This window comes from Pseudoliparis swirei, chromosome 15 (genome assembly GCF_029220125.1).
Source record: "Pseudoliparis swirei isolate HS2019 ecotype Mariana Trench chromosome 15, NWPU_hadal_v1, whole genome shotgun sequence".
Lineage (NCBI taxonomy): Eukaryota > Metazoa > Chordata > Actinopteri > Perciformes > Liparidae > Pseudoliparis > Pseudoliparis swirei.
Window position 1 is genome coordinate 14315522 of NC_079402.1, and position 11836 is coordinate 14327357.

The 11836-nt window shown below is 40.0% G+C and overlaps 1 protein-coding gene across 5 annotated transcripts in view; it reads left to right on the forward strand.

Annotated features, from left to right (window-relative positions):
• dnm1a (dynamin 1a) overlaps positions 1 to 11836 on the forward strand; it is a 45365-nt gene that overhangs the window by 11450 nt on the left and 22079 nt on the right. For 3 of the 5 annotated variants that reach the window (XR_008833888.1, XM_056432388.1, XM_056432385.1), the window contains exons 7-16: positions 28 to 170; positions 245 to 380; positions 2050 to 2117; positions 3400 to 3538; positions 8034 to 8120; positions 8528 to 8598; positions 8733 to 8784; positions 9529 to 9540; positions 10932 to 10961; positions 11284 to 11397. Coding sequence is in view for 4 of the 5 variants with exons in the window: in XM_056432388.1 (XP_056288363.1) it covers positions 28 to 170; positions 245 to 380; positions 2050 to 2117; positions 3400 to 3538; positions 8034 to 8120; positions 8528 to 8598; positions 8733 to 8784; positions 9529 to 9540; positions 10932 to 10961; positions 11284 to 11397 (852 nt within the window). In the remaining variant the exon portion in view is untranslated. The remainder of the gene's footprint in view (positions 1 to 27; positions 171 to 244; positions 381 to 2049; positions 2118 to 3399; positions 3539 to 8033; positions 8121 to 8527; positions 8599 to 8732; positions 8785 to 9528; positions 9541 to 10931; positions 10962 to 11283; positions 11398 to 11836) is intronic. The other 2 variants (XM_056432386.1, XM_056432387.1) reach the window with 2 other exon arrangements.

The following is an 11836-nucleotide window of genomic DNA, read 5'->3' on the forward strand; positions in this document are numbered from 1 at the left end:
TCTAATTCTGACCTTTGACCTGCACAGCAACTGACCAACCACATCCGGGACACCCTGCCGGGCCTGCGGGCCAAGCTGCAGAGCCAGCTTCTCTCCATCGAGAAGGAGGTGGAGGAATACAAGAACTTCAGACCCGACGATCCGTCTCGCAAGACCAAGGCTCTGCTCCAGTGAGTCGAGACAGGAGAAGCACATGAGAAACAAACAGACGAGTAGCTCCACTGATATCTCTGCCTCCCTGCAGGATGGTGCAGCAGTTCTCTGTGGACTTTGAGAAATGTATCGAGGGCTCCGGAGACCAGATTGACACAGCTGAGCTGTCAGGTGGTGCCAGGATCAATCGCATCTTCCATGAACGCTTCCCCTTCGAACTGGTCAAGGTGTGTGTGTGTGTTTATTTTATGTGTGTGTGATTTGGTTTCTTCCTTTTTATTATTATTTTTTGTATGGAAATTATCAGGGAAAGACAGGGGGATGAAGCTTAAAGCAAGACTGTTCCCTGTTACATCAATATTTTCTATTGGATCCTACACCTCAAAATATAGCACAAACCGTAACCACAAGAAGTGATGGAATGGATTGACAATCTTTTTGCTATAAAAAACACGTAGCTGGAAATATGTATGCACATCAGATTATGAAGCCCACAAACCCTTTAAAACATTCATCGGACTTGTCATTCTTTTGTTTTCTATTTGTGTGGCATTATAACTAGTGTAGAGTGAGTGTGCTGTTTGCGTAAATAAAGAAAGAAATACTGTGAATCATCAAAAAGAAAGGTAGTTCGGTCGTTTGGATAACGTTAAAAATAATGAACACATAAGTAATATCCTATGAACGCATTAACTTTCTCTATGACAAACTGTCTCTTTACATCATCGCGTTTCTCCCTCCTTGGTTTCCTTTCCCGGCCTCAGAAGGAGGCGAGGCCTCCCTCAGGTTTTGGGCTTTTCTGACCCAAACATTCCTCATTTCCTCCCTCTCAATTTCACAGCTACTTCTCCCGTCGTCCCTTCAGTCTCACTTTCCCCACCTCACCTTTTTCCTTCTGCGTCTCTCACTCCGTCATCATATCCATCCACATTTTATCCCTCCCCCACATCCTCACATCATCTTTACCCCGATCCTGCTCTACCCTCAACCTCTCTCTCTCTAACCCTTTTACCTCAACCCCCGTTTTTACATGTTCAATTATTTATTCTCTCTTTATTACTATTTTATTACTTTTTTTACTTTTTATTACTTTTGTATTTTGTATTTCTTTTTTACTGGTTATTACTTTTTAGTTTAATTACTTCTGTACTTTTGTATTACTTTTGTACTTTTTATTACTTTATTACTTTTGTATTACCTTTTGTACTTTTCATTACTTTTGTACTTTTAATTACTTTTGTGCTTTTTCTTCTTTTTTTCTTACTTTATTATTTTGTATAACTTTGTTAATTTGTATTACTTTACAATGATATTGATCCAATAACAGTGATCTGGCAGGCACACCTTACTTCAGTCGGGTCGTCTCTTCTTTCCTCTACCTCTTTTCATCCATCACTCTCCTCCTCTCCTCTTTCATTCACCCTCTGAGAATATAAACCTCACTGCTTGTGACTGAGGCCTCAGAAGAATTCCCCGTTGGTTTCCCACTGAGAGAACCGAGCAGGTCTCTTCCAAACCAGAAGCTTGACTCTTAACATTATTAAGTTTTACATGTTTTGAATACATGCGTTTCAGGAAATATTAAACTTTGTCAGGGAAAGTTGGAATGAATGAGATACTTTAAATATTAAATAAAAACACAGCCCGTAAGAATATAGTAGATCCAATGATACAGTATATTCAAGAGAATATAAATCTGTTGGGGAGGAAGTGTGTTCAGGGTTTGCATAATATAAAAGACATTTCATGAATAGTCATGTATTATAATGGTTCTTAACAATGTATTGTGTTATAAGCTAACACTGTGTTTGAAAATAAAGAATGGAATAATTTAGTTAAATATATAATGTATATTGCTACACCTAATCCTCCCTGTGGCCTCTGTTTTGTTTGCAGATGGAGTTTGATGAGAAAGAGCTCCGCAAGGAGATCAGCTACGCCATCAAGAACATTCATGGAATCAGGCACGTCCGCCCTTCAACTCACCCCTCCACCCCCACTTCCCTCCCTCTTTACTTTACATCCTCTCTCTCTCTCTCTCCTTCTCCGTCACCTCTGCCAAACAGACTGCATCTAATTGACTTATCTCATCACAAAGACCTCTGTTGAATACTAATGACATCAGTACATATTTGTGATGAGATAGGTAGCATTGTATTTTTATTTGTCGCCTTTCCGTTTTATTTTGCTTTATTTTTTCCATTGTTGCTGGTGTCATCTAATAAGACAAAAAACATCAGGAAAAAAAGAATTTACATTTTTTTGCCAAAATGTTTTTAAAATGTTTTTTGGTCCATCTGAATCGGATCATAACAGGATGTAGTGAGAAGCAAGATATATGGGCTTGATTGGTGGTCATGTGCCTGTGGGAGACAAGTATGTGGAATGTACAAAGAGATTATTTCAGTATCGGTGTAGACAATTGTGAGGATGTTACTAGGTAGTAATGAATGGTAATGTTTGGTTGTTACCAGTGGATCGTATCCAAAGTTTTCACCTACATTTTATTGCTTAAATTATAATAAAAGTAAAAAAATTGTTAAAAGCCATATTCATATCCGGACATTTGCTGAAGTGGATTTTGATGGCACATTCATGTTATTTTACTTACTTGGGCCCAGTTCAACCCCCAAAGTTTCCAGACTGTCCTTGTGGTGAGTTGTCAGGGAGACATTTTCGGTTGCAATAGTATTTTGGGAAACTGAGTCCTTGTACTACTTGTGCTGCAATTGCAGCAATAACAGATCGAAAACCAAACAATAATTCACTTTTATAAGTCACTGCATAAATATGGTATCTGCAGGACTGTCAGAAAGAAATGTTGACAATGAGACACTGAATCCTAAAACATGTTAATTCAATACATTACACGTTCTTTATCAAGTGAGGTCATCTTGATGGACAACACACCGACTAGTCTGCAACACACACACTCTTTACTCTTGAGGGAAAATAGCTGGATATTTGCAAAATAGATGTACAAATTAAGTACAGATTACTTAAAAATGTGTTAAAATAACTAAATAGTTCCTAGAATATGTAGATTTGCAGCTCCATTATCTCTCTCTCTCTCTCTATGTCTAATTTGTGTGTTTACTCTTTGGGGGGAAAAGCTCAGAAACTGAGGGTAATTCTTTACAATTAACACTCTTCTCTCTACCCAACCCTCCTCCCTCCTTCTGTCTTTCTCTCCACCATCCTCCTCTTTTCTTTGGCCCTGTGGCTGGTTCTCTCTCTGTCGGGCAGAACTGGCCTCTTCACCCCGGACATGGCCTTTGAGACCATTGTGAAAAGGCAGATTGGGAAGATTAAAGAGCCTTGCACCAAATGTGTGGACATGGTCATTTCTGAGCTAGTCATTACGGTTAGGCAGTGTACCAAGAAGGTAACAAATGAAAGTAAACGGTGGATAGCGCTGTGTTTTCAGTATTTCCAACCCTCCTCTGCAAAGCCCCCCTGCTGTTCACCCCCTCATACTGTCACCACCTGGCTCCCTCCAGCCCTCGTTGTTTCTCTGGACAGCGAGGGGACACCTGGAGTGGCAGGGTGTGCTGCGGTATACCTGCCCGCCTGCCTGCCTACTGTACCGCTTCGGACTGGTTTGTCTGGGCAGACTGGCCACGGTAGAAAGCTGTGTTTAAGAAAACCAGTGTGGAGGCTGAGCGGTCATCAAAATATGGTTGCCCATAAAAGATTTAATGTCAGAGCAGCCTCAGCTCAGAAGTTTATGAGCAACCTAACTTATGATGTTCCAATTCCACACGATGTACTATATACTAACAGTATGTACGACATGCTGTCATAGTATAGTGTTAGTAGACAAGAGGTCAGTGTACTTTATTGTTTACTACAACATACATCAAACCTCTACAGTATTCGTTAATGCTAATGCATTTTAATTTAAACTAAGAAAAAGCTACATTATTTTTCCTGAAAGATATTTATCATTTTGTGCACATTAGTATTGATGTATTATTACTTTAATACTTTACTACAACTATTATTGTTATTATTCTAATAAGATGTAATGTTATTGTTATTATCTTGTTTGCACATTTATGTTGTTTGCACAACTGAGAGTTGGTATTTGTGTGGAATTGGGAAATCTCCTGTCTCTCTTGAGGCCGCTCCCGGGCACGCTTCCTTGTAACGGAAAGATGATCGCCTCTTTGGAGGGATTTGCAATTGATTTGATACTTTTACTAAAGTGGTCCTCAAGTCACAAAGTGTTAGTTCTACTTGTAGAGCCTTGACGTAGATGATCTTCCCCCTTAGTCATGCTGCGTCAATCATTTAGAACACCTGGCAGCCATATTGGATGACCTTAGCGTCAGTACTTCGTGTGTGTATGAGGCCGCGGCTGTGCACCTTGTGAGTGTGGCCAAAAGAAAAGGCGGTAGTCGTTAGCCAAATTGATCCACGACGACCAAACATTTTTAACAGCGGTTGGACCGCAACAACCTGAATGCTGTGGGATAATAAATGTTACGATTACGCTCCCGCTGAAAGACAAAGGAAAAGGAGGGATGGGGGGGAGAACGGGTCGAGACCCGGAGGGATCGGGACATTGTGGCTGAACATTGGGGTGCACAGCTGCGGCCTCGCGCTGCATCGCTTGGACTTTTTGGGGGGCTAGTGGAGCCGTGCAGGCTGGGACCTCTCTCTCTTTTCCCTCGTCTTTCACTTGTCTTTTTCTCTCTGTTTGCTCTTTATTGATAGAGAGAGACTCCAGCACTGTCCTGCTGTAGAATGCCTCCAGGGGAAACTAATTGTCTCACTTGCACTTCCTTCCTTCTGTGCCGTTTGTCGTCGTCGTCCCCCCCCCCCCTGACCTCCATACCTCTCTTAGTCTTTTTAAAAACCTAAATCTGTTGTTTCTTCTGTTCCATTTCCAATTTCTTTTCACCTTCATCATCCGTCTCTTGTTCTTTTACCTCGCCATCTGTTGTTACTTATTCTCACGCCTCCACTTTCTCACTTTCTCCCTCTCTCACTTTTCTCCATCTGCCTGTTCCTTTATGTCTTCCTACAACTCTTCATTGGATGCTTGTACTTCTCTTCTCTCTCCACCCTTCTCTTGTCTTCTTTTTATTTCCACTCCTCTCTCCCGTGCTCCCTCCCTGCCTATCCCTACAGGACGGGGCTGTTCACCCCTGACCTGGCCTTTGATGTCATAGTGAAAATGCAGATCCAAAAGCTGAAGGAGCCCACACTGAAGTGTATAGACATGGTTGTGAGCGAACTCACCTCCACCATACAAAAGTGTAGTCAACAGGTAAAATGCCAAAGAGCACTAAGGCACTTTGACTATCTTTTTAATGGCAGAGGTGCGGGTAGACCGATGGCTGGGCATTCGAGTATTGAGATGTATGAAAGGGAAGAACAGGCCTGAACTGCAGTAATTATAGTATTTTAAAGTGCCATTTATACGCTGAACTGACTGTAATTGAGACAAATATAATGAGAGTTATTGTCTCTAAAGATCTCCTCACAATGGGGACAATGAAGACGACTTTTCTTTTCTTTGTTGAACCACATGGTTTTGTTGATTGACACTTACAGTAAATGAAGTGCTATGTTTAGCATCGACATGTAAACTGCCATCGAAGCATACGAAGCCAGATCAACCGACCATTCAAACGTTTAGCTGATGTTTACTCTTTGAGAAGAGCAACGTTTTTAACGCTGCTGCAGAGACTGCACCTAAAAACTATCATCCTTTGATTGTTTTGAGAATATTTTATTGACGAAATTGAATACATAATGTAATTTAGCCCTCAAATGTTCAGCAATAATCTACAGTTCATCGTCTTAGTTTAGAGCATTAGCATGCTAAAATGTGCCAATCAGTGCTAAAGATAAAGTTAAGCTGAGGTTAGATGTCATTAGTATTGGTCATAAACTTTAGCCAGCAGATATCGGTCTATCCTCACTCCCGGTTTTACCACTGTAACTATTAATTCTGCATAGTAAAAAGTAAAAAAGTAAAAATGTATCCGTCTTCTATCAGTTATTGGCCTTATATTGACAAATTATTGCCTCTCAACCTGCATGTTGGATAATTTTCTTTCATATTTGACCTCTGAAATTCCCCTTTTAATTTAAGTTAATCAAAATCATATCTGTTTCTGCCTCTGTCAGTATTATTTAATTCAGTGGATGAACTAATTGTGTAGTTCCACCCACTGGCTAAATATTTCGAGCGTCTCTTATCCCTCTTTTTATTTCTCTTTTGCCCTGTCCATCCTGTCGTCCTCTAACCCTTTGAACCGGCTGCTTCCTCGCAAAGCAAGTGACCAAAAGACAGCGTGACCTCTTTTGGATTTCTTTTCTCTGTCACACTTTTATCTTGATTGTACTTTCAGAGACATACTGTATTTAAAGATACTGTATTATAATATACGGTGATTGGGAAAATCCACCAAGGGGTCAGTTTGAAGTCTTCCTCCATCATCTTCTCTCTCATCCCTCCCTCCCTGCTCCTTTGCATTGCATGTCAGTCTGAATCACCGTGAGTGCTTCTGCCTGCGGCCTTGTTTGTAAAAATACCCCCAAACATTTCTCTCTCAGTTTTGTGCCTCTGTGTCAACACATCAACATATTCCGACAGCCTTTGACAGTCTTCACGTTACAATGCACCTTTCCAGTAGCTTAAATGTAGCTGCTTTCACCCCACAGTTTATTTAATCTTTCTCTAAATGTTTCATTTTCATGTTTCTCACAATCGTATTGTAGTGATTTCATGACATTGTGGTCCTCATCAAATGATGTAGTATTACATTTTTTACAATGTGTTTTGTTAAAACTTCAAACATATTAAAATAAAGATTTTACTAAATGGAAAACTAGCAAGGTGCTGTCATGTTATGTTCTTATAAAACAGATGTAGCTGGTTTTACTTAGTGTGCTTGAGCTTTTCTCATATGTTAAAAACAATTATGAAAACTGAATATATACAGAACTTTAAAAAGAAAACGATGACGCTTTGTAGTCTCCATAATTCACTTGTTAACCAACTTTTTTAAGACGTAATAGCTTCAAAATTAAATAATTTTTTACTCATGTATTTTATATCGTAGAACAAAACATTACAATCTCTCAAGTTTGTGTTAACCGCAGAACTTATTTCAGGCATTGAACCAAACGGCCATTAAAAAAAACTAGTTTTTAAATTAGGGAACCAGAAAGAACACATTTCCAGGTTTTAGGACTCATTCCTGCAGAACACTATTCATTCTCGATGTCGTCTTTGTAATTGAACCAAATCCAGGAAGCGATAAATCAACTTGAGCACCAGAAGCCTACTGACTCACTCGACCCACCTGACAGACATGAAAGATGCATTGTAACTTGCAAGAACAGCGAACATTTTCTTCCCTGCGCTGGGATTATTTGGTTTTGATTTTTTCTTCTTTCCTCACACTCAAAAAGTGTTTGTGTCACATTGGAGGCCCACCAATGTCTGCGTTCGTGGGTTTGCAATGAGCTCATGGAAAAAAACACACAGTGTGCTGGGAAAAAGAAGATTTTCTGCCAGAAACATTGTTTATTCTGTTTGTGTGGTAATATCACAGACTTTGCACTATTCTTCTGCATTCATTCCATGTTAGCAACAAATAGACATTTTGCACATAAAGTCCACTGTTGGCTCAAATTTACCGAGTGGTCAGGGTGTGCAGAGACTAGAGCCAAGACTGGGATAATCTCCACTTAACATAACCTGTTTGCTTATGTTTATGGAACGTTATTTGTGGTATTGGTGGAACTGTGTGTTGTGGTTCACTGAGATAAAACATTTTTTCTTCTGAAGTCTGTTTATAGATTTGTGATGGTTGTCATGTGTGTTTTTGCTGCCTACCCACTGTGCTCTGTACTCACAGCTGGCTCAGTATCCCCTGTTGAGAGAGGAGATGGAGAGAATCGTCACCCAGCACATCAGGGACAGAGAAAACCGCACTAAGACACAGGTAAAAAAAAAAATCTATATATATTTTTTTACACAGGTGTACTTAGGGAATGTTATATGTAGTGTCCTCTGTTTCTGTTGATTCTGAAAGTATGCAGTTCAAACATATGCTGCTTAAGTTGTCATTGGGATTGCGTAGTTTTTTGACAAATGTATTTGAAAGATAAATTAAACGTGTATAATGCTAATTTTACACGCAGTGGAAACTAGAAAGCTGCATTGTACAAGAAAGAATTAGTTTACTTTGTCAAAATTAAACAATGTGCAAATGTGCACCAACAAGATATACAATATTTGAATGTCAGTTTAGCATACACAATCAAACTAAAACCCAAAACCTTTGGAAGCTCTAAAATACGATCCATGAATGGGCCTTCCTTAATCACAGCTCTCTGTCTCTCTGCTCAGGTGTTGCTGTTGATAGACATTGAGTTGTCTTACATGAACACCAACCACGAGGACTTCATTGGATTTGCCAAGTAAGTGTCTGTGTCTCGTCTTCTCCATTATAGAGAATAAAAAAACCACAGTCACCGTGGTGTCTACTGCTCAGAGAACCAGTTCATGTGCTCTTGCAGTGCAGAAATCGAGTTTGATGTGTTTTGTTGTGCAGCGCTCAGCAGAGGATCAGCCAATCGAACAAGAAGAAAGCAGCTGGCAACCAGGTACTTTAATAACACTCAACATCCCATCATGTCCAACAAAGACGGTCACTTTTATGTGAAAGTTTACAGGTTACGGTGCAGTTCAGCTCCCAGAACACGACTCCCGACTGAACTCCTCCTGTGTGGTTTGTGTGTTGTCCAGCAGCATGACATCAGAACAGTTTCCTCCTCAGGCCTCATTCTGTTAGCACCGTAGACTGTATATCAGAAGGTCAGCTCTCAAGTCCATGCTTAATGTAGCTCAGCTACACAGTATCGTGTTGCCCTGGGCAACCATCTATATCTTACACAATGCAGCCATGTACAGCTCTTGTACATGTTACACACTAACGGACAGCAATCTTAACAAATATATGAATATCAAATAGAAAGAATTTGTCAAGGTTAAAGGATTTCAAAAGTTAAAAAAAAATATTGAAGGATGTTTTTATTTTTATTTAAGTATATGCAGATGTGCATGTCATGAAAGCAAAAGTGGTCGCAATATTAGGAAATCAATAAACAAATCACCCAAAGTATCCCATGGAGCCTTTTGTCATGGCTGTCATCAAGCACTATACATCAGCGGTAAAATTAACCAATATTGTGCATGATTTACATCCTACTCTGTTAGCATGTTCTATTATTTCCAAATTTTATTTTATAATTTTATTATCTTCAGCTGTCTTTCTGGTTTCCCCTGAGTGATTTCTCTTTTTGCTGTGTCTCGTCCTCTTTTTCTTCCTCTCTGGTTTTCTGCTTCAGGATGAGGTCATGGTGAGTAGTGTGTGTGTGTTTGAAGTGTCAGTGTGTGTTTGTGTGTGCATGTCTGCAGGTAGGCTTTCATGCGTATGTGCTCTTTTTTTTAACACTCCGCACAAGTCAGGACACATGTCTTGTATGTGTGCTGTATTCTAGTTGATAGTGGATTCACGAGTGTGTATCTATGAAATGAGCTTCATACTCTTCGTACTACCAGTGCTACCAGTAGATGGGCCGGTGGCTGTGGTGGGGGATGCTTGGCTGCTGCCCTTTCCTCTCTTCTTCAGCTGTGTACCGTAACATGCTGTCCCACACGGTATCTTTCTGCCTGGTTGAAAGGCTCAGTTTGGAGATGTGACTTCAACGCTGAGGCCAGTTTGCTTTGGCTCTGGTGACGAGATGCCCCCCAGCTGTAGTTTGAACTAGATGAAGAGAAAGTCAACTCATGTGATCTTGAATTGCATCCAAATAGATTTTCTTTTTTTTAAGACAATTAAGAGACTTCCACTCTCTATACCTTTAAAAAAAAATTACATCCCTTTCCCCAATTCCTCCAGAGGGCCAGGGGGAATGAAGACCCGCAGTGTGCTCGACATATGTCCTTTCCATAGTTGTCAGTTGTAATAACAACCACCCAGGTCGGGGTCAGAGGTTAGGGGCACATACTAAACAAAATGGTGATCTTCACTTCCTGTTTACAGATGGATGTAGTTTGCCCCACAACTTCTGCTTTCCTGATTCTAGTCCAGAATAGAAACGTTTTAAAGATACGAAGTACATATACTGAATAAATAAATAGGGGAATAGTATGCAGATTGGTGCAGATGTGCAGGGATGCATTGTCAGGCATTTTTACATTAAATCCTTTTAATTTAGCATCTTTGGATAGAGAGTGTTGTATTATTATTATTATCATTAATTATATTTTTGCAAACAAAATGGACTTATCAGGAAGCATAAAAAGTGAATTGTTTACTTTTTAAAATATTTTTTATCTCAGTCTGTAAATCTAATCCGAAATAAAGAGTCAGATATAGAATATAATTTGCTACACTGACATGTGGTGTGGAATTCTAACTTTTTTTCTCATAAAGAAATAGGAGAAATTAAGGAAGAAATTAAAGGCAAGTTCAGCCCTCTTAAGTTTTCTCACTCCACCACTTTTCTTGAAAAAGCACAAACATTATAAACCAGTCTGACTCCTGCGTTTCATTGCATGGCCTCAGAAAAGTTGAACATGGCCCATTCTTGTTGTAGCCTCCTTACTCCCCTTGCCCCCACCTTGCTTGCTGTCCCCTTGCTGCTGTCCCAGCAGCCAGCTTTACTGTGATGGTACCTGACCAACATTGTGTACTTGGCCTTTACTAAATGCCTTGCGTTGGCGTTCTCTCCACATTCTCATTCAGCCGGAAAGAGGAGTTAGCGATCGGTTCAAGGTAAATAACACGCACACCTTGTATTGTATGTGTCGATAGATTCTGTTTGGGCGAGAGAATGAAATACAAGAAAAGAAAAACAGTGTGAGGAATGTGTTTCGTCATGAAGGTGTGCATCACCCTGCTGTTTGTGGCAGTCGCCTCTTATCTCCACGAGAAGCAGTGATATCACATTGTGTTGTGTTAGCATAGGTACGTATGTGTGTTACACACGTGGGTTGACACACATGGTGTTAAGCTCGTGGAATGTACCTGGGAAATGATGATTTTACCCTGCTGTATATTATTTATTATTTACTCTGTTTGTCTGTGTGTCTCTCAGGTGATCAGGAAGGGTTGGCTGACCATCAACAACATCAGCATCATGAAAGGAGGAGCCAAGGAGTACTGGTTTGTCCTCACCGCCGAGTCCATGTCCTGGTATAAAGACGATGAGGTGAGATGCTCTTCACTGTGGGCAGCCTTTTTTGATAAGATTCATATTTAAAGGATTTATGTTTTGGATTTGAGCTGCCGATCAAATCTCCCGTTTATCTACTTTGTATGCTTTGTAACAAAGCAGCTTAAAACCTTGCAGAAAAGGAGTTCTTGGCAAAAACAAAACACCATGAGTCACTGAAAGTACTCTTTTATTATCAAGAATAGTGGTTTTTTTGCAACGCTCTTAACATTTTTGCGTTTCAGTATTCTTTCCATGAATACATCATTATATAAAACGTTTAATTGTTTGAAATTATTTTGCTTGCATGACCTCGCATTAAGTATTACATTGCCTCAAAATAAATCTTTCAGTCCCTGCGGTCCACACATTTAGACTGAGTCGTGTTATGGTATGACATATGAGACCACCACGACACCCTCAGCTGGCTCAGGCT